The 23,805-nt window shown below is 38.6% G+C and overlaps 1 protein-coding gene across 1 annotated transcript in view; it reads right to left on the bottom strand.

Moving 5' to 3' along the window:
- The window catches only part of LOC124284156 (glutamate receptor ionotropic, NMDA 2B-like), a 116,781-nt gene that overhangs the window by 33,681 nt on the left and 59,295 nt on the right, over nucleotides 1–23,805 (bottom strand). The window contains exons 4-5 of the mRNA XM_046720220.1: nucleotides 4,505–4,719; nucleotides 1,933–2,049 (exon numbers count right to left, since the gene is read on the bottom strand). Coding sequence (XP_046576176.1) covers nucleotides 1,933–2,049; nucleotides 4,505–4,719 — 332 coding nt within the window. The remainder of the gene's footprint in view (nucleotides 1–1,932; nucleotides 2,050–4,504; nucleotides 4,720–23,805) is intronic.

The following is a 23,805-nucleotide window of genomic DNA, read 5'->3' as shown; positions in this document are numbered from 1 at the left end:
TTGTCAATGTGGAATACATTTGTCTTTTTCAAGCGAAATGGCGAGGTAATATGTCAGGTATGGTATTCAGATGTGTAAACAATATGTGTTTATTGTTTTCGCGATGCTTATACAATCAGCAGGAAAGAGGGAAAAGGAACAATGGTCTTTCTGCCTCGTAATTATGGCTATAATTGTTCTCGTTAGAGCTTGCTTCTGCTCGTTACAGATAATTAGAGTTATGAAGTATTTAAACAAGTCAGGGTGTCCTGTAAACAACCAGTACACTGGTCTGAGTCTTGGTGAGCGACCATCCCGTCGAGATATGATGGAACAAAATGGGCGATCGTTCACATAGCCATCCGCATACTAGTATATGCCTGTCCCAGAGCCGGGATCTTGGCTCATTTGCAAGAAAGAATATCTACGACTGTTATAGATGGATTCGAGACAAGGGAACAATAATGTCCCACACGGCCGATTATGCATTATCGCATCATTCATTTCGTTTGAATGGGAATCATCTTCCGGATCTTTCTCTGGGGGCACCGCTACAACGACCGTGCTTTCATGCATGGTGACTGCTTCCTGTAATGTCGCGCATCTTTCCCTTAAATTGTGACGATTGGATTAAATCTGTTTCAGAAATAATCGGGAATGGAAAACAATGCATGTCTCACAAAAGGCACTGTATGCCGAACCTGCTGTTGAATGTTTAATGATAGGGAAGTACAGCTTGTTCAGCTTGACCTGATCAAGTGAATACTAATGCATTGCGTGGCCGTGTCACAACTGGTTTGGTCTATTATTGTGAAGGGGTGCATCTTTGTCAGTTGATTGTCATCATGGTCGAAGAGCCGAGACAGGTCGCCGTTTGACATCTCTGTGTCGAAAATCGTCAGCAATGTCCTAACTTTCTTAAAGAAAGAAGCTACAGATGGCTTATTGTTTCCGAATGGGGCTGTAACAAATCCATGTGTGCATGTGTGAACGCAACATTAATACCATTCTCTGCACCCCTATTTAATGAAGTTAACTCGACCAGCCGTTTGTGCCATTTGACCTCCCGTGTCATGCATATGTAGAGTAGCTCAGGTCAAGCTGAACAAGCTGTAGTTGCCAACGAAGAAGACTTGACCTTGACCTTGTCATTCTTGTGACTTACAACGGTCCACACTCCGGCACAGGGATGACTTAACATAACATCACTGCCACAGGCTAATTTGCATATCACGTGACCGGACTTTTCTCTTGTTTGTAATCAAACGCGCATATTCATAATAAGAAGTAGACTGGACTCACGAAAGCTTTTCGGCGCTCTCTTCATAATGTTTTACATTGTTACATATATATTCTTCCACAACTGCGACAGTAAGGTCTATGGCAGTACATATTTCGATATCAAACTTGTTGCATCGTTTGCTCTCCATCAGCTTCGATGACAGCACGTGGAGCCGTACAACCTATGTAAACAAAGGATCGCTACGCAAATCGAAATAGTGTTACATGTTTTTGGATATTTTATCAGTGAAACTAAACCATTCTATTAAAAATGTTTAGTTAGATGTGTAGACTCGTTAAAATAAAAGAGTTAAAGAAATCTGTACATTATATTGAATGGACGGTGCAAGATGTGACGAATCGTCACATGTTTCTGGCCTGTGGCAGAGATACTATGCTGGCTTGCCGCATGGAACTCTGGGTAGGAGAGTGGCTGTAGTTGCCAACGAAGAAGACTTGACCTTGACCTTGTCATTCTTGTGACTTACAACGGTTGCTACCGGTAAGGCAGGACACGCTGGTATATTACGTTACTAAAAGTGGCGTAAAACCTCAGTCACTCACCTGGCAGACTACACACGTACAAACAGGGAAATCCACTATTAGAGCCATAATGGTTTAACACTGTTTTTCATACACATTCAGTCAGAGAAAGACATTAAAAATACTCACGTGTTTGAGTGCAATAAAATAACACGTGCATCTGATTCAAAAAGTTGACTGAGCTGTGCTTCTGCCTGAGTTTGGTTAGGTTTGTTCCTTAACGTTATCTCCTTCAAGATTTTAAATCTGAAAGCAAAAGCACATGATGTAAAACATGTTCTGAACGATTGATCATGACACACACTACATATCAAAATGATCCTTATGTTAGGCAACAACCAACACTTATATCACAGCAAATTATGTAGGCGTGAGTGTTGGTCCTACTGGCAGAGGAGGACAGGCGAGCATGTTTTACCCTTTTGTCAGACAGTGTCGACACTGATTTTCTGGATCTATTTATACAATTTTCCCCAATATTTTGCCTTTCAGCATTTTTAAACTAGATTTGACGTTTTATCTTTAGGCAAAAAATATAAGTGCATCAAAATTTACCGTTAATATAAGTATTCTCCTCGTGACCAAACCAAGTACACTTGATATTAAAAAGCAGAGTTCACTCTGATAAGGGTGTATATTGTGTATATTCGTACAACATCTTGGTTCAAAGATTTTCTAGGAGTTTGAAATATGGGGTAGGGGCTGAATTGGGTGAATGGGTATTAACGGTTATACACGAAGCTATGATGAGTTGCAGTTATAAGTTCACAACTCTTTTCTCAGCTTCTTTGACTGGCATTTTAGAAGTTGGGAAGTACAATATTGACAAACGTTATAGATAACAACTTCTTTTGTACATCTCTAGCGTCCATTCCTTTCCTGTTGTTAACTCACTGGCTTTATCAGCTTACTGCCCAGCCATGTTGTTTTCGTTGTTACATTCAGTACATATACATCACTTAAATGATGTTAAATTCCTTCTTGAACAAGAATCTGTATCGAAACGTCCCACTCACAAAATAAACGACGTCGTTATCCATAAAGTTTGTCAATATGGGACCTTTTTCATAAGTCTAGTGGATGTTAAATACTATCAATCAAATTGCTGTTGGTGTTTCTTATGCATGTCGTTGCTTATTTAAATTTAAACATTTCCTCGAGTATACTTATAACCCCGTATCAATACGGCAAGGAATGATACGGCTACATTGTGAAGAGTAATTACAGCAGCGTGTCCCTTCTTGATGAGTGGGATAATGTTGCCGTACTAATGACGTTATCTAGACTTGGATAGATGGCCCTCCGTCGGGACAATTCCCAATCAACCCCGACTGTTCACGGCCCAGAATGAGAGCACCGTGAAGAGAATGCCGACAACAGATGCTCACAAAGTGGGCTAGCGAGTCTCCGGAGGGCTTCTTGTAAGCTATTCAGCCAAGCCTTGTAGTACCACACTCTCCTAACGTAACCATCTGACGCCGTATGCCGATCATATTTAGACAGGCACACTCATATCTTCTTGAAATGTCTTTTGATTCTGTAGTAACAGTTCTTAATTTGATTCCCTGACAAAGATGCAATAAATGTACAAGATTAGCAATATTTGTCTCGGAAAGAACACAAATTATTCTTATAACAATGTAAACCATCCTTGAACTCAATTATTGCTGCTTAAGGATTTTACGTGGGTATTAAATAAACCAAGCTGATGTAAGCTTCGTATATTACATTGACGTATTTACAATATAGTTTATACTTTACGAAGTCAATGAACAGTATTGCCAGTTAATTTGAAAATATAATTGGATCAGTCGTGTGTATAGAATATCAGAAGAAAGAACCAAGACTGACGATCACTGCCCTCTTGATAGTCTATATTGCCTTACCAGACATACAAGTTGAAATACTGCCACTGGGTTTTCACGTTGGCAATGCATATACTAGAATTTGCAATAGACTTGTTGAACTTCAGAATTCAGATACAGCAACGCCTACGTACATTTGAGAATCACAATGCAATACTGAACATACAGAAGTGAAGACATAACTGATTTGAAATAGTTATTTTCATGTTACATTGACGAAAGGGTGACTGCCGGGAGGCTGGCAAGTGCTGGAGGTTCAGATGTCCTCATGTTTTGAAACATTTTCTTAAAGATATGAATTCCCTAACGCATGGAAAGTGTACAAATCTAGATGTAGTATAAATTATTCAAGTCATTCGCTTCAGAGACAAGAAGGAGCCAGAAAGGTAGTTAAAAGCAATAACGAACTTATTCTATAACGTGTATCATATCTCTTAACCGTAATTCCCTAATGCTAATCAAATATTTCATGTGACTAAAGAGTGTATTAGTTGCTAGTTTGGCTACGAAACGATTTCCAACAATCTATGTAATTGTTTTCCCTAATTATATTAACAGTAGCGCCATCCTTCCCAACGCACCCGATTTCGTAATGTTTGGCAATAACTTTTAGCACTGTTGAATTCTTGCCAGTGCATGGCTCTATACAAACAGTTCATTTCTCAACATACATACGTATCCACCCTTTAAATGCACGGGCACGGGAAGCCGGCGTAACACAACGGACATAAAAGAGAACGTTCGCAAGACTACACTACAGGGAGTACACATATTGGCTGCGCACAACGGTTGTGCTCGTGGCTATAGCAGCTCTAGATGCTTAAGAATCAACTTGCCTAAAAGGCCTTTTGCCATCTGCTGTAAATTCAGGCGAGTTGTGAGTTTGTTTAACAGCAGATCTGATCGATGCGATGAAATCTTGATATCCCGCCACTTCAGTCGTCACGATAGCGAAGTCTGTCCAGTTGTAACGTATTAGAAGCTTGAGCATTGCTTCAGTTTGATGTTGGATGGTAGGTGCAATTTGTAAAGTTCGGTCTTCTTGCATTGTCTGAAAGAAACAAATTGTGACAGTTGTAAAGCGTACATAAAATCCCTAATGCAACATTTAGAATCCAATTCTAAATCATAAATTTTATTCTTCGTCGTTATTCCTATAGTTTTACGGCTCCGGTTGGACCAGTCTGAATGTCAATGAACATTGTAAATCATGTACCTTACACTTCAGATGTCAGTGGGAAGAAATATATTACATAACTTTACCACAGGGAGCTTCTCCGTAACGGACACATGACCCCCCTTGGGGTGGACATATCATAATATGAATACACGCACAAGTCTCTGGAAGCTCATCTGTAACATTGGTATGGCTAGCACAGTCGAATTCCGTAATCATAATTATGCTATCTCTAAATGGCGAATATTACAGCCAAACATTTTCTCACTAGGTAGATTTTCCTCTTATCTTGATTAATAACAATTATTAGGCAAATTCGATTCTAATTGGCAACATCATAAAACTTAAAACGTATTTGCTTAGAAATTTTGTGACTCGACATGTAACACAGTTGAATCTTGTTATTCATAATTCATAGTTATGCTATCTCTAATGGCGAATATTACAGCCAAACATTTTCTCACTAGGTAGATTTTCCTCTTATCTTCATTAATAATTATTATTAGGCAAATTCGATTCTAATTGGCAACATCCCAAAACTGAAAACGTATTTGCTTAGAAATTTTGTGACTCGACATCGACATGTAGCACAGTTGAATCTCGTAATTCATAATTCATAGTTATGCTATCTCTAAATGGCGAATATTATAACCAAACATTTTCTCACTAGGTAGATTTTCCTCTTATCTTCATTAATAACTATTATTAGGCAAATTCGATTCTAATGAATTTCCCTGCTTCAAATACTCAATAACACCCGGAAATTGGCCAACACATGATGTTTATCGACATTGTAAACATCAAAGTAAACCAAAAGGTCCACACACGTTTTTGTGTCTGCACTCATTGACATCGAGTACGGGTACAGCAGTGAAGTATCATCAGCCGTCTCTTTCGGCTGTCTCCCTATATAGCATCTGGAACTGCTCACTTGTGACGTCATTCGGACTTTACGTCACAATATGATTTGAATGACGTCATCACAGCTGATGACGTAACAATACAATGGTGTGAGCGATGTTTGTATGTATTAATACGCAGCGAATTTCCGGGAATCGAATACCATTTGATCATGTTTTTCAGCCAATCAGATTAAAGAACACAGTGACTTTTGGTTTACAATTGGCAACATCACAAAACTGAAATCGTATTTGCTTAGAAATTTTGGGACTCGACATGTAGCACAGTTGAATCTCGTAATTCATAATTCATAGTTATGCTATCTCTAAATGGCGAATATTATAGCCAAACATTTTCGAACTCGGTAGATTTTTCTCTCAGTCTTTTTCAACAAAACACCCTCACGAGCACCTGTACATCTCACACCTAGCCCAGTATGATCAATGGATTGTATATATGGAAAGCAAAATACACTTGTAAGTCGCGGCTGTTTAACTCCAATACACAAGACCAACGGTTAATCGGCAAATATGCATTCGATTCTGATTGGCGATTGTTCAACAAGACAAAACTGACAACGCGTTTGCCCAGAAATGTTGGGACTCAACGTGTGGCTAGCACAATTGAATCTCGTAATTCATAATTCAAAGTTATGCTATCTCCAAATGGAGAATATTACAACCAAACATTTACATACTAGCTCATCTTTATCAGTTGACAATTGTTTAACAGCACAAAACTGAGAAAGTATTTGCCAACAAATGTTATGACTCAACATTGTGAGTAGACATGAGTCAGATAATACAATGTGTTTCCTTGACACTCTTGATCTAGCGTGCAACAGGTGAACAACATGACGAATCTTTGAAGAAATACAGCGCTAACAAGATCGATGATATTTTAACTTTCGGAATACCTTGCTTTTGAGTGAGAGGAGCTGTTTGAATATTTTACTTTTGACATATATCCTTTCGACACATGATAATTGTTCAATCGCGTGATCAAAACTAGAACGTCAACCCACACATTTTCACAGAAAATATTCACGTGAAATTGGGATTTGACCAACAATTTATGAACACGTTACACTGCAAACACAAGATCCAAAAACACAACTATGTTACCCATGTAAAACAAGAGACCATCGAACAACCATTTCTTTAGCCATCCTCAAACACGGAAGTTGGGGCGGTGGGGTAGCCTAGTGGTTAAAGCGTTGGCTCGTCACGCCGAAAACCCGGGTTCGAATCCCCACATGGGTACAATGTGTGAAGCCCATTTCTGGTGTCCCCCGCCGTGATGTTGCTGGAATGTTGCTAAAAGCGGCGTAAAACCAAACTCAGTCAGTCAGTCAGTCAAACACGGTTGTGTGCTTTTTTCCGACATGTAGAGCTTGCTTTGTATACTGTCTTGCGTGTCACCATATAACTGTTTTATGCTTTTAGTTTCCGATGTAGGGAGGTGGGTGTTCTTACACTGACAACTATTTGAATAATAGAACAGAAGTTTTTCTGTTGAATTTCCTTTAACATTTGCAGCCGGTTTCAAGAGAATATTCTAAGGTGTGAAAGATTATCTCCAAAAGCAGAATGTATTATAGAATGAGCCAGTCGCATTGCATTACGGTAGAGGGGTTACCGGATTCGAACCCCAGAACATATACTGTTTAGCTGCATCACATTCATGCTCGAGTTCACCTTAGTTGAAGGAAAACATTCATGATTTGCGTCCTGAAACACCTTGGACATTGAAAACGTAGATTGTGATTAAAATGATTAATTTATTCATCAAAAGAAAAAAATATATAATCAACTTTACGACGATCGTTCTCGATCATAGTTATCAACATTAATAGGGACATTAAAAGTTTTAATTTATATTTAATTTTCGAACACTAATTTGTATTAAAAGGTATGTCATAAGCAGGGTACGTACTATACCCGTAATCGTTCAAGCGGACAGGTGATTAACGAAAACTATATGATGTATATAACATAAGATTGTTCATCGCTACTGTTTCAATATGGCGCCAGGTAGATTCGGGTACTGCCAGTACCCTTCGACAGATTAACACGTTGCCATGACTTGTAGGGAGTGCATATGAACATATACTACCCATCAAAAGTTTAGACTTAATTCAATCACTATATGTTATGTATGTACATATGGTTACAACGAAGATGAATTTCTCCACTAACTTAGGGGAAAACATCTGCAAAACCTATGCAGATTAATTGCACGAGTACCATGCATCAAATTGCTGAAAAGCATGTGCAAATATCGTGCATGTGAACAGCTGCGTTTTGGTGAAAAGTTTTGATAAAAAAAATCGCCATTTTTCACACCGAGTTTCATCATTTACTGAACACATGACAATAAACTTTCGTTTCGTTTTACAATACACCAGTTCATGTATAAACAGTACCTTTAAACTGTATGGATTATTTTACAAAATCTAGTTCAGAACAGTTGACTGAAGTAAGTGGCTACATTTACACTAGTGAGTCTAAATTATTGTTTGAGAGTATATTTAACACTACCAATGTGTGTGGCCACGTCAGTGTTGCGTAATGTGACTCTGTCGTTGTCACACTTGGCAAGTCAACTTTGATATTTCTCCACAATGAAATATATTTACATGTGCAAATCAACTATGTACCGTTAATCTTAAAATTGCTCATTTTCAATCGTTTACAGTTGATTTAAACTATTTTAGAGGTGATGAAACGTGCTAATGTCTGGTGATCATTATTTCAAAGTTGAAATAAGTTCAACGAAAAACATAATTGATAAGGTCCTTGACATACTCGAAGGTGAGTCATGAGCCAGCATTGAGGCAAAACAATTCAAACATCGATATTGACGAGCTCTGCGCAGAATGTTGAACAATATTTTATTACCTTTTTTCCGCATATGTAAATGATGTTTATGTCGAATTCAGATTACTTTTACATGTAAAAATATAAAACATAATTCACAACTGCGATTTTCATTTCAACAACAAATGTCAGCACAAGAGACGTCACAGACTTGACGGAGTCGCTGATCAGCTTGCAATGAAGTTTCTAACTAACACTGATAAGTTCCAACAATAACGCCCACGAAAAAGACAATAAAAACAAAACTACTCAGTAGACAGCAGTGTCATCTTGTCATAAAACTAATTACTGGCAACAAAACCTTTAGTTTCCAAAGTACAGAAGTCATGTTCTGCATGAAAAAGCGCTGTCTTATTCTTACTTTTCAATCTAGGATGATTTGCATGACGAAATGGAGCCAGAGGAGGAAAATACGACAACTTTCAATTTTATCCATGAATATTTTCTCCAGTTGACGTAATATATGTATGAACACATGGAACCTATCGCAAATGTCCACTAATCTCGAAAAGCTTGTGAATGACAATTTGTCTCATAATGATGTGAAAAATGTTTCTCTCTACAAACATAATATACGTACGTATTTACGTATGTATGTATGCATTGGTTCACATTTGAAATTTAGGTTTAAACAAGGACAATTTTCTTTTCTTTTCTTGATGACCATTCGTATGAATATTCAGTATCGTTTAGGATCATGGTATGTGCACATGTGCATACTCTGAATGCTCAGTGACATTTGAATGGCTAATGTGGATGAGACAAAAGCCAACATTAAACCAACCAATCCAGGTGTTGCGATTCCAGCCGTATTAACGAGCATCACATTCTTTATATTCTGTAGAATAAAGCATCACCCTCCGTAAGAAACGACCGAGAAAATGGCCACATATTTTGGAAACGTTCCAGGTACGTATAACCTGGTATATTGGTGCATTCAAGTTCATCACATGAACAAACACAGACATTTCTCTTCTTTGCAAAAGGAAAAGTGAACACATTTTATTCATTTGCTAGTAAATATAAGGTACAACTGTCACGAATACCAAGGAAACACATCTGTGCATGTGGAAGGGCAACGGTATGTGTACATTCAGAGAATGTGGTGTATGTGTAACCCTGTATAATTGAAGCTGACACCTTCAGTAGTCGTGTATGGAGCCGCATGTGGCTTGACACTTTCAGGATAGTGGAGTGGAAAGTGGCTAAAGACATTCAGAATTTCTGGTGTATCATTTACCCTGGATGAGTTTGGGCGACCCTGTATGTAGTGGTGCAGAGTGTGGTATGTTGCATTTGGGGGTTTACAGGTATAGTTCATGAATTACCGAGGATGACTCAGGACGACACATTCAGGACAGTGGTACAGGGTTTGGTATGTGGCTTTTGGGGTTTATGGTGCATGTATTACCGTGGATGGGGGAGGGATGCGTTTAGTTTTACGCCGCATTTTTTCCTTGTGAAACAACAGCAAGATTTCGTTGTCAACAATTAAATGGATGATTAAAATTGTTCTAAAGATGAACATTATCGAAAATGTATGTTGGTTGGGTTGTTGTTTAACGCCGCACTCAGCAATATTCCAGCTATATGGCGACGGTCTGTAAATAATCGAGTCTGGACCAGACAATCCAGTGATCAACAGCATGGACATCGATCTACACAACTGGGATACGATGACATGTGTCAACCAAGTCCGCGAACCTCACCACACGATCCCATTAGTCGCCTCTTACAACAATCATGGGCTACTGAAGATCAATTCTAAACCGAATCTTCACGGGTCTACCGTGGATGCCTCAAGACACATTCATGGTAATGGTACATGAAGAAGTATGTGGTTTGACACATTTAGGGTACATGGTACATGTATTACCCTTGATGATTCAGGAGGATTACTTTTTGGACGTCCTAAGGATACATTGTGATCATGTGCATCCAATACGGTAGTATTACACATGTCACCACTTTTAGCAATATTCCAGCAATACACGGTGGGGGACACTAGAAATGGGCTTCACACTTTGTGCCCATGTGGGGAATCGCACCCGGGTCTTCGGACTGACGAGCAAACGCTTTAACCACAAGGCTACCCCACCGCCCCTATTCTGAACGATTGGGATGACAATGAGTAGAATTAATGAGGACGATCACCAAGAGTATCATGTCACAGTGCCCGTAAGGTGGAACGGCGTTTGACGTTACGTGTGTCAGTAAGTGCTGGCTTTATATGGCGAGTCCACTGAGAAATCATGCAATAGTTTAACATGGGTGCCCAACTTAGACACATGTACAGGCAACAAGACAGACTGCTCTTGCATTGGTCCCAGAATTGCCTGAATGTGCAAGAACAAGCAACATCTTTTAACGGTTTTACGCAGGCACGGAATCAAAATTCTCACACTATCCACTACATCACAGAGGCGATGTACTTTATTGTAGTCTATGGAGATCGTTCTGAGATAAGCCCACAGATATTCATAATCTTCATTAATCAGCTTATTACAAGAATGGAAGAAACCGGTAGAAGAGGTATATTTTTAAGAACTGACTCTCCGGATATTGTTGGCCTCATGTATGCAGATGATGTTTCAGATGTTTCAGATTCTGCCAATCAGTTACAGAAAAAAATAAATGTAGTTGAAGAATTTTGTGATGCCACAGCAATGAAGTTAAACCTCAACAAGACAAAAGATAATTGTTTTCAGGAAAGGAGGCCCTCTCAGAAACTATGAAAAGTGGTTTTTCAAAGGTCAACAAATCAAAACGGTAAATGTTTATAATAAATATCTTGGAACATTGTTCACGCCGAAATTATCATGGAGAAAAACTCAGCTGTGCCAAGCAGCACAAGCCACTAAAGCCCTATTTTCACTCAACAGATTCCAGCAAACTTTTGGATATTTATACTTAAATGGAACTGTTTAGAATATTTGATAGTATGATAACTCCTATATTATGCTGTGGTGCAGAAATATGGGGAACAAATTATTGTAAAGTCATTGAACAGGTTCAACTCAAATTCTGTAGAAAATATCTGAGGGTTAACAAGAACACCAATTATTACATGGTTCTGGGTGAGTGTGGCAGAACCCCACTGCAGTATTACTACATGTGTGGAGCAGTCAGCTCTTGGTGCAGGCTTATTCAGATGGAGAGTAACAGACAACCACAGCATGCATATCTCATGCTCAAGTCCTTGGATGATTGTGGGAAGATGTCATGGGCTAGTCACATCAGGGCTCTACTCTTTCATTAAGTCAGGACATTGGGGATACAAAAACTTTTATATATAATTTTAAACAAAGATTACAAGACTGTCTGACTCAGAACTGGCACTTATCTCTTTCAGAATCTTCCAAATGCATTTATTACTCACAATACAAGTCACTACTGAATGTTGAAAAATATCTGCTTTCACCTGAAATACCATTGTACTATACAATAGCCATTGCAAGATTTAGATGCAACAACTTCAGACTAGCCATAGAAACTGGGCGACACTCCAATACCCCACGTGAAGAAAGACTTTGCACATATTGTTATACTAATAATATATCTCTCATTGAGGATGAATATCATGTAATGATGGTTTGTGACAAGTACAGCCAAGAACGACAACTCTGCTTCCCTGCTAACAACTGCTATCCATCGACACTCAACAAGTTCATAAATCTGATGTCTACCGAAAACATAAAGACTATTAAACAAATCGGAAAATATCTCAGTAATGTCTTAAAGCTACACAATTAACACCGCTTTATCAATATTTTAATGTAACTGTTACTATGCATGCATAAATCTTTACCCAAACTCCTATGTATGTTGTATGGGCCTGAGGCCTTAAACATTTAATAAATTCGGTCTGTCTGTCTGTCTGTCTGTTTTGAGATACTGAGAAAATCTCTAAAAGTATAGCAACTACAGTTTCCCTTTGTAGACGTCGAATGTGATTGTACATTGCAATAATGTATCGTACGTGTGGGACTTCTTTCACACCTGCCTGCTTTGGAAATATATATCAATCAATCACTTAGCAATTAAAACTGGTTTGCATGCAGTTCAGGGTCACTGAGGATTAATGCAGTCATAATATTAAAAAGCTTAGCCACTAATGTTTAATGTTATGTTAAGTTGTTTTGTTGTTTAACGCCGCACTTAGCAATATTCCAGTTGTATGGAATCGGTCACCAAATGTTTTGGGCGATACAATCAACCAATGCCTTTTATAGGAGACTAAGGGAACCAAGGTGTCAGGCTCGCTGACTTGGTTTGGTTGATGCATGTCATCGTATCCCAATTGCTTAGATCGATGTTCACGATGTCAATCACTGGATTATGTTGTGCAGACTTGATTGTGTACAAACACACAGCTAAATGCTACTAAATGTGGCATTAACCAGCAAACAAACACCTCAGGTAGATGATAGTCAGATCACCACCATGAGAAAAGGCATTTAGATTTACCTGTCGTTCGTAAATTAACTTACAGGCGCCTAGCGGGCTCTCAGTTTGCGATGATGTCCTTAACAGCAGTTGAAGCAATCATATTGAAGCAACAAAAGAAACGTAATAAACTAGAAAGCCACTTTCCCTAATCTCAACACAACAATAGTCATCTTAGTTCGTGGCGGACATGTGTGTGTCCGTTTCATGACCTTATAGATTGAAACGCGACTCGTGATGATTTGAAATAAAGTCAGCAACACTGCGGCTAATCAGTTCTCTTTGAAAACAGTCAAGTTTCTCAGGGTTACACATCTATGGCATTTTCCAGCCTCAGTATCCATTTGACATCATAGATGGTTTCACTCGAATTTGCAGAGCCCGGTTTCGGATAACTCCCCCAGGGCCTGTGCTCGGGACGTCCTGAACGGGGTCGATAGTCTACCTTTTGGATTTGTTGTACCTGTTCCGTGGTTCCACGGTTCCATTCACCTTACATATCAGTAGTTCGAAGACGCTCGGCATGTTGCAGGCGTCAAATTTGCAAGTCAGGACACAAATAATATATTTAATCAAATAATTTACAACTGCATGTTAGCCTGAACCAGTTGCAGTGACAGAAATAATAGCCCCAAGAGACGTCAGTGAAGACGGTTTACGCAATACATTGGTTCAGCAACATTCCGGTAATATCACGACGAAAAACACTAGAAATGGGCTTCATACATTGCACTCATGTAAGGAATCGAACCCAGGTCTTTGGCGTGACGAGCGAACGTTCTAACCCCTTCTATCCCCGAAATAAATCGACCACCCCTGATATTTAAAAAAATAAGGAATGACTACTTCTGTACGAGTGTGGTACTTCTGTCTGCGGCAAAGTATCGGGTGAGTTTTGGTGTTTCGGAGGTTAACTGAGATAAACGTTTTTACATAGGATTTTGACGTCATTACCTGTTGTACCAATACTTGGTATAAGATTATATCTCAAGATACTTCATTTTAAAAAAAAAAGAAATATAAGTGATTTATGTAATCCAATTTTGAAAGCCATATTGAATATATGTTCTATATGTATTTGCGTGTAAAAGACGTGTGTAAAAAATCTAGGTGATACGCTGTTTTGGACATTCATTGCACAAAACCGAAATATATATGGAATCCTATGCATATAAATACACACTTTGGGTGATTTGTTCGAAGTTCTAAATTGCTTCTTTCTTCGCTGTGGGATACACTGATCAAACGATTACCGGATCAAAGTGTCATCTTCAAGAATAACAATTCCAATTGGCTTCGTTTTCTTCGTGATTACCGTCACATAATGCCCCATTTAAAATTTCATGGGAAGCAGACTCTTGACTCAAGTAATTTCACGCATGTATGAAACAGATAATATTCCCACCACACAGCTTCTGAGAGAAAACCGACAGCGTTATTTCTTAGCGGGATATGTTATTATTGCCCGTCGAGATAAGCAGTCCCTTATGGTGGGGGTATCTTTCATCTTCACTGTGCGTTACTTACATAGGTGACCCGTGTTGACTCTGCCGCTTCCGCGACGGCACCTACGTGGTGAGCAGTTCTGATGTAAACAACGTCATCATCACAGACCTCTCTTGTTTCGCCTTGTTGTCTACTTGCACGTACCTTATTTGTTACCGTCACATAATGCCCCTGAGTACCATTATCAAGTCAACATGGTAGTCAAGATGGTAGGCTACTCTCAACGATTCTCGTGAATATAAATAACTTTTGGCGCCTCTTTGGATCCGATGGCAGAATATTCATGACATATATTTAAGTACCGTTAACATTTCAAGTTTTGCAAGAGGAATGGCCTCTATGTCACTACAAACGGCATGGAATATCGTTCTGTGACTGGAAAGTGGGTCATATCAAACCATAACATGCGATTAAGGTTTACAGTGAACAGGTTCACAACAATGGGAAACGGTCCATATGTAAATGTCGATATCCTAAGGTATATTTTGTCATTTTTAGAGAACAGCCAGGAGAAAACAATAATCAGATTAATGACTCTTATACTGGGCACCAAAAGAAACTGTACATATGATTTTATCACACTTTTATGGCTACGTTATACCCCTGGTATAGTGAAACAGTCCTTGAAAAAACAAGCGTCTGAAAATCGCAAGAAGACCTGTTGGAGTCGTTTTTGTACTATTAATGTTTCAATGTAAATCAATTTGAAACAAAACTAATTTTAAGGAGAGTGTATATTATCTAGTTGCGTCCTCAATATGATGTGCCATTTACGAACATTTGAAGATTAGTTTCCATGATCATAAGACCTTTGTACGAATCCCATCATAGTCATATGTGTACGAATCACTGTCAAATAATGAAGATACCAGATATTCTGTTTATGGGCACCAGTCACAAACACATGCAACGGCGTGTCAAGTGTTCATCTGAACAAAAGCTTGAACACATGTTGACTCTTGCAGTCATCTTTTTGTCATACAATCTTGTGGATAGTTCGTTGTTCCTTTGAATCGTTCAGATCCAAATATAAAACATACGATCCGTGATAGTCTGTCTCACAGTCCCCGAACCACATTATTTACACTACTGCCTAGCCCTCTCTGCAAAGCTAAAGCCCTAAATGAAGTCTAGATATCCCCAGGTTCAGGACCTCTGGTGTCCCTGGGGCTCCTTTTCAATTTATATCGGTTTGTTTGCTACAATAAAACGTATATATACTGGAATAAGTACGAGTGTTCCTTTATATATTTCCAGAATTTCACCCACAGTGCAATACATACCGTGTGAAGAAACCTGGAAAAGAATAAAGGAACACTCGTACTGTCATGTGTTCCCTTTTTCGTCTCTATGAGTATATATTAAGAGACTAAGCGCTAGACTAGATCCGTGATAGATACATTAGATAAGCCTTGAAGTTGAGGAACAACGAAATTGAAAACTTTAAAAAACTCAAACTATGAAAAACATAACAAAGATTTTGAGATCGAAAGGATCAAGTATCACAAACATGTTCAGAAAATAGATCTTTTACCCACCTCCCGTGCTTTCATCCAAATCTGAATTCTATCATTTACACAATCTCCTTCAAAGTAATTAAGGGACGAGTGTAAAACATCAAGCTGGAAAAATCTTAACAACGTGTTAGCTTGTGACAGAGTGGCATAACAAGACTATAAAATTTCCTTAAATCAACTTTGGGAGATTTTAACTAATCAAGTAAACCAGGAACAGGTCTTACCGTTGTATTTGTTTTCTAAACATCAACTGTATTACTAGCCTGTGGATAGAACGGGGCACTGTGTTGTTCCTGTCCAATACAAACATCTTGCTTGTTGCTTGGAGGTCTGTTAATGGCTTTAGGCAGTATTTTCACAATTAACTTAAATGTTTATAAATGTTTGTCAATAAACTTTTTAGGCGTCAACATTGCACTCTTCGTTGCAAAATTATATACTCTCCCGCTAAGTAGGTCACGTCCTTTATCGTGTTACACAACCGCAATGTGTGTTTATAAATAAACACTGAGCCAATATTTTCTACCAGTATGTTGCGTTTAAAAGGTTCGTAATTACATGGTCGTGTTAGCTGATGTTTACACTTTGTTCTTGTTTTTAAAATACGTATTAACCCATGGCAGGAATTAATACGGTTCCAGAGAATTGAAAATGCTATAGAACTGCTCTGTAGATGTTACCCTGGCTGACATTCGCCATTAAACAATTATAACAAAAACTGACTGGGTCGGAGTCCGTATAGAAATGTCTCAGCTCTGAAAACCACCCTGCAATGTGCTGATCGTTGATCGAAGGCAACCATTTGCTCTGTTCTTAAACGAGGCTTGCATTTTCGTGTTACTTTGATCTTCACTGCGCATGCCCTAATTGGTAGGTATAACGTCAGCACGTTCAGCACGGATGCGCCTTGTGATGTATCAAGGTCACAAGGTCTCGTGCTACTTCAGGTCTGGAAGCTATTTGAAATGGCTTGATGACTTCCTTTAAACTGAGAGAATCTGGAATACATCTGCGTTCACTACAATCCATAATACACAAACCTTATGCTAAGTGGGTTGTTTGCCCTTTGATCACACGCAAATATACACGAACATAAAAGAAGTGTAACGATAATAGCGTACATAACTTTACAGAGGCAGGCATGCAATATATCAGTGAACAGTTAGAGAGTAAGAACAGCTATCTCCTGATGCTCTTTACACAGGAGGACGATGTTAGCTTGGAATCCTTACGCTAGAAGAGGACCATAAAACACATATACTACCACCAACATAGAAACATTTGGTCGATTATGAGGGAGCTTCAAGCTGATGGCTTAACTTGAACCTTCCTGTTGAAACATTAAGCCTAGAAGCTCTGTTTCAGTATCTGCAGTATCCGCCTGGGATGATGTAGTTTCCCCAAAGCCTGTATATCCATCATGACGCGCCATTGTCTTCGCCGTGTCGTCTAACTCAACGTTCCTGAATCAAGGCATTTAGACCCGCGGAGCTAGGACCATAGTTCCAGGATCGGCGAATGCAGATACATGACGCCAGATGCCGTGGTTTATGGTTCTCAGTAGCTAAATTGATATAAAAGCTTTGTTTAGGGTTTTTTCAGAAATCTGAAACGTCAATTATTTTACCAGTGTTAAAAAAAATTTTTGGGGCAGATTTTAGCCCCTATACGACATGGGTGTTGTATGAGCCGAAATTTGGTACGCTGAGCTGGGATCATTGAGAGTTATCATACACCGATGGTGTCGATTGTTATTCATTCTTAAGGTTGATGGTTTAGGCCGACATGATATAATTTCTTCACTCTTCACGAAGTCAAAATATCCACTCAGCTGACTAACTAAAGCGGGTGTTCTTTATAGAGATTCATAGTCTCGAAGTCCCTGGATCGCATTGTTTTCCATTCCGGCCAGCCCTTTCTGCAATGCTAAAGCCCTGAATGAATCAAGTCTAGATTTCCTCAGGTTTCATCCCATCCCACTGGGGCTCCTTTTCAGTTTATAAGGAATCATTTGTTTCTATCAATTATATATATATATATATATATAAATATTCAGAGTAAGCGTTAGCTTTAATGATTCATTGCCTACATCAAAGGTTTGTTTGAATGATTGTAAAGAATACGCGGATTCATGAAAGTTGAATTGCCATTTCTAATAGTTTCTTCAAGGAACCGGGTGAGAAGGTGAGCTTGCTATACTGTTATTGTGTTTCGGCGTTATCTCGAGAACCATAACTTGGCTGGCTGGAACCAGGAAGATTGTTTGATAGCATGTAGAGCATCATCCATGTGAATCTCCAACATCGATATTCACGTCATATGATTGGAATTGACATTGCTACGTCCTTTGCAGCAAAATAATATCTCTGAGGACGGTTTTTTGGTATACTTAATCTTTACGAAAAACAGACCGTCATATAATGACTAATACCCATTGACGATGTCATCAAACATGTTGGACCGTGTTGTTGTGGGACGGGACATTTTTCGTACGGTTACAGTTAGGGCTGCGCAATATAACCGGTTTACCGGTATTTACAGTTTAAGACATGAAAACGATACGTATTGCGATACGCTGATCGAAAACCGGTATTTTGACTTGCATTCGGAAAACTTCGTAACACTCGGAAATCTTCGGATATTTCCTTCTTTCTTTTGTGCCAAATACTATTTACATGTATTTTATCATGATTAAAAGTTGTTATTAAAGCTTAATCAAGCATAGTGATTTTGTTGAGTTTTGCTGTATAAATTAAGCATTAACTCGATTATAAGAAGTTTTGGTTTTTAAAATACTTCATGCAATATATTGAAAATACATACCGAATTATATGCTTTCGCATCGCAATATATCGCAATATGAAAATTCTCTTCAATACCCACCCCTAGTTACAGTTGAACCAAACATTCAGAATGTAACGCTATGGAATACGCTTTGCTTCATCAAAGTTGCTTTGTCTACAACGGTAAACACCAAACCGAACATTTTCGAATTACAACTAAAGGCTGTATCATGTAAGTAAAGTATTATGTATATCTAATTTATTCATGACGGTAGTGTCTGGATAGTGTTTCACAATACGTGTTCTACAAAAAGTAAGTCTTTTTAGGTCACATTGAAAAGGAATATTTCGACGTTAAGGTCTAATTTCATCAAATTGGAACGGCAACAGGTAGAGGCGTAGCCTATTGTTTAAAGTGTTAGCTGGTCACACTTAAGAACCGGGTTCCATTCCTCGCACAATGTCGAGACCATTTCTAGTATCCGGCTCTATGCTGTGGATTGAATTTTACTAAAGGCAAAACTTAAGTGACTCACACCCATTTACATAAATATTTGAATATATGAAATATACAATTTCATTCAAATATGCTGAGAGAAACAAATAAAGGAACACAGGAAAATTAAAGTGTTCCTTTAATATTTTCCAGTTTTCATCACCAACTTTCAATAGCGCTGGGGAAGGGGGGGGGGTCTTAAGACGGAAAAGTACAAGTATCAAAGGCCACGAGACGTTTGGAATTAATTTATGCATAACTGACAGCTGCACATGCCATTACATGTTAATGGCACCAATAACTAGGTAGACGCCTAGAGTTGTTTGTTAATTAACTCTTTACCACCCCATATAAATGCATCATTATTCACGTCATTATCACAATGTTATGTAATGCTTGTTGTTTTTGAGTGAAAATGACCTACACCTAAAACATTTTCTATCTGTCCACACGATCATTGTACCTGCTTGAAATGTAACAGAGATAATATGTACGATGACAAATTGTTGATTAATATTAATAGTTATAGTTAATATACGAATGTACAAACCGTTTAACCGTATACGCGTACACTTTGCCGCTAGGCTGGTTAAAAGAGCATCGCCTTATACAGTGATTTAAAGATCGGATAACAGAGGTCGTTGAACACGTTTCATTTAGGTCATTGGTATTTGGCCATATACGGAGATGACCCACAATGGTGGTAAGATCTGCACGAATGCGTTATCCTCAGTGTCACCTTAAGGACGTTAGCACCGAGGCTGGGTGTGATGTTTTAGCTAAACGCTGCTTCGATCAAATTGAGTCACATCACGGTGTCTCGGTTTAATGATGATGGAAAGGCAGTAATGCAGGTCTTAGATATTTTGTGAAATCTATGGCCACGTGGTTGGCTATGAGTATTATAAGGGAAGACATGGGATTCAAAGCCTTGATGATGGAATTCTGGCTTGACAAAGAACACACATTATCAGGAAAAATGCAGGATTCCCAGATGTTGTAAAATAATTCCGGCTTGACAAAGATAACATAAACATAATGAGTGCAAATATAAAATTTCAAGCCTCGATAAAGGAATTCCGGCTTGACAAAGATCACTTTGTTCACTTTCTTTAAAGAAGTATGTGTTCCAAGTTGCTATAAAAGAATTCGGCTTGACAAAGATAAAATATACATTATCGGGGCACATATAGGATTCAAAGCCCCGAAAAAGGAATTCCGGCTTGACAAAGATAACATATACATTATCAGGGCAAACTATAGGATTCAAAGCCCTGGAAAAGGAATTCGGGCTTTACAAAGATAAAATATACATTATCAGGGCGGCAAATATAATGTTTCAAGCCTCGATAAATGTATTTTGGCTTGACAAAGATAAAATAAGCATTATCAGGCAAATATAGGATTCCAAACCTCGGTAAAGGAATTCCCGCTTGACAAAGATCACTTTGAACACTTTCTAAAAGGACGTATGTGATCATGTTCATTCCAATTTAACCTCACCTCACCACCAAATATATGTTTGGTTAATATCACAATCAATAGCAACAAAATCCCACTTTCAAAATAACAAGCCCACCAGGCCTTATTTAAGTTTGTTTTCCTTTCTTCAGACAAAGATATAACTGATCTTCCTGAAAACCCATCGCCCGCGCGGCACGTTTAAAAGACCCGTTCAGTGATGAGAAACATTGTGCATGCTATTCAATTCCTAATTAAGGCAGCTGAATAATGACTACTTTCAATGTTATGTTGAGAACTAGGTTAGGTGCTCGACGCCATGAACGCCTGTGGTGAATAATGCTGTCAGTGTATTCATAGCCTTTCACGTCTCAGTGCAAGCGATACAAATGACATATTAATACGAAATACCTGTCAGTTGTAACACAAGGCCGATTGAAAATTATTGCATTCGATATGAAATAAATAATCCTTGTTGTTGCTGTCCTATATACAGCTTCAGCTGTACCGAATAATCAGTGAGCTTTTTATATCAGCGTTTCATATATAACATAAATATAGTCCTCATATTTGTCATTGTTGTCATTTTTCCGATTGGCAATATGATTAAAGCCTTCCATTGAATGACATTTATTAGATATATTTCAGTCAAGTCAATCCCGTCATATTTGCCACACGGACTGACATAACTGGCGAAACAGCAGAACAGAGTGAGTGAGGGTATGCCTGAGTGAACACGTGTGTCAGATGGAACAATGCCAGTTTGAACATTATTCGAGTAAATGATTTTTACGCCTCTGGTACAATTATATTGATTATTTTCTAGTGGCATTTGGAATTCATACTCACTATAGTCCGTTTGGCTCAAAAGCGGACCGATGAATTACAATCTAACTCGAAAACTAATAAACATAAAATACTCAATGAAACACTGATCATAATCAAAACGTCAGACCAACTCTGTGAGATTTCTGAAGAATTTATGTCCTACAAATAAACAAGTTGCCTAACAAACTATCATTAAAATATTGACACAGTTCACTATTTGTTACGAGGGAGGAGTGCAGAGAAAGGGACAGCACAGGTTAATGAATCAATAACTTTGTCGACACTTGTGCACGTGCTTCTCTAACACCTGGCTGTCCCTTTCTCTGCACTCCTCCCTCTCAACAAATAGTGAACTTTGTCAATATTTTAATGATAGTTTGTTAAACAACTTTTTTTATTTTAGGACATAAATTCTGCAAACGAATCACAGAGTTGGTCTGATGTTTTGATTATAATCAGCGTTTCATTGAGTATTATATGTTTATTAGTTTTCGAGTTAGATTGCAATTCATCGGTCCGCTTTTGAGCCAAACGCACTATAAGAGTACTTTAGATCCTAAAACGTTTAAGGGACGCAATTCATCACCGCGAACTGCTGTGCTTCAGAAAATGGGATCACCCGTGTTATCATACTCCGACGAGACCTCATTATCTACGAAAAGTGTGTGTCAAGTGATGTATTTGTATTTACTTTTACCTATTTGGTTGGTTGGTTGGTTGATCATAGATGGATGCAACTTTCGTTTAGTATTTGGTCCGCAAAACTAAATTTTAAGATATTCAGTCAACTTAAAATTAATTCAAATTAAAACCAAAATTAAAACAAATTCGTGTAATCATATTCACACACATCGACATGTTTGCTAGCGCCTCAACAACAGCAAAATTATAACGTTCTTAATCATTTGTGAGGAATTGACCTTAAAGTATTAGTATACAACTGCCATTAACATTAACATTTGACAGGGTGTAATAGCTCGCGATAGAATATCTAACAAGTCATATAAGCAAGTGATTCTCGTGCATAACATGAGGTCACCCTAACAAATGTATATAATGAATATGCTTGATTGGAAAACGGACATGATCCGACGGTGATGTTACGACCGGAATCACGCACCTCACCAGAAGTGCCACCTTAAAGCTGGAATATCGGGTCGTGCGGCGTAAAACAACAAAAAACAACAACCACAAGGGTTATTCGTTCTTCAAACTTGAGTGTGTGAGTTTAGTTTTACGCCGCTTTTGGCACTATTCCAGCAATATCACAGCGGTGGACACCAGAAATGGGCTTCACACATTGTGCCCATGTGAGAATCGACCCCGGGTCTTCGGTGTGACGAGCGAACGCTTTAACCACTAGGCTACCCCACCGCCCCTTCAAACTTGAAGCAGCCATGGTATATAGTTGATATTTCTCTGTATTGATTTGAGACTATAACATTGCATAACATATGTATCAAAATAGAACTCGTTTCTAAACATCGTGCTCTCGTCCCAAATACAATAGTTATCAAACATGCACATATGTTGCGGGCAGGCTACTATCGCACAATAATTGAATTTTAAATTTGATTCCTCCCAATTCTCCCACTATCATACATGTATAGGTTTTGTTCTTTCAATGAAATCGATACAGGGATAACGCTGAATTGTACATTCATTAGCAACGGTTAGTTCCTTGAGAGCTTCGGGCAGACTAAATTGAATGATTGTGTTCCTCGATTTAGAAAAAGTCGAGTCAAAATGAAAATCTTAATGAAACCTAACTACTCAGCGTAACCAATGAGCAGTTAGCATTAACGGTTTTTGACTGACTGACTGAGTTTTGGTTTTACGCCGCTTTTAGCAATGTTCCAGCAACATCACAAGAAATGGGCTTCACACATTGTACCCATGTGGGGATTCGAACCCTGGTCTTCGGCGTGACGAGCCAACACTTTAACCACTAGGCTACCCCACCGCTCCAACGGTTTTTGAAAATGATGGATCACGAGTGAGTGCAGCACCGATTGAGGTCTTAACCGGTCACGTGTCGACAGAGGACACAAACAGTATGGAGAATCGAAACCCTGATCTTCAGAGTGATGAGCCACCGTCGCTTTAAACACAAACAGAACAATCACCTTGGATGTATTTTGCGA

This window comes from Haliotis rubra, unplaced genomic scaffold, assembly GCF_003918875.1.
Source record: "Haliotis rubra isolate DU_JTF1 unplaced genomic scaffold, ASM391887v1 Scf33, whole genome shotgun sequence".
Lineage (NCBI taxonomy): Eukaryota > Metazoa > Mollusca > Gastropoda > Lepetellida > Haliotidae > Haliotis > Haliotis rubra.
This window is presented reverse-complemented; position numbering and strand designations above follow the sequence as displayed.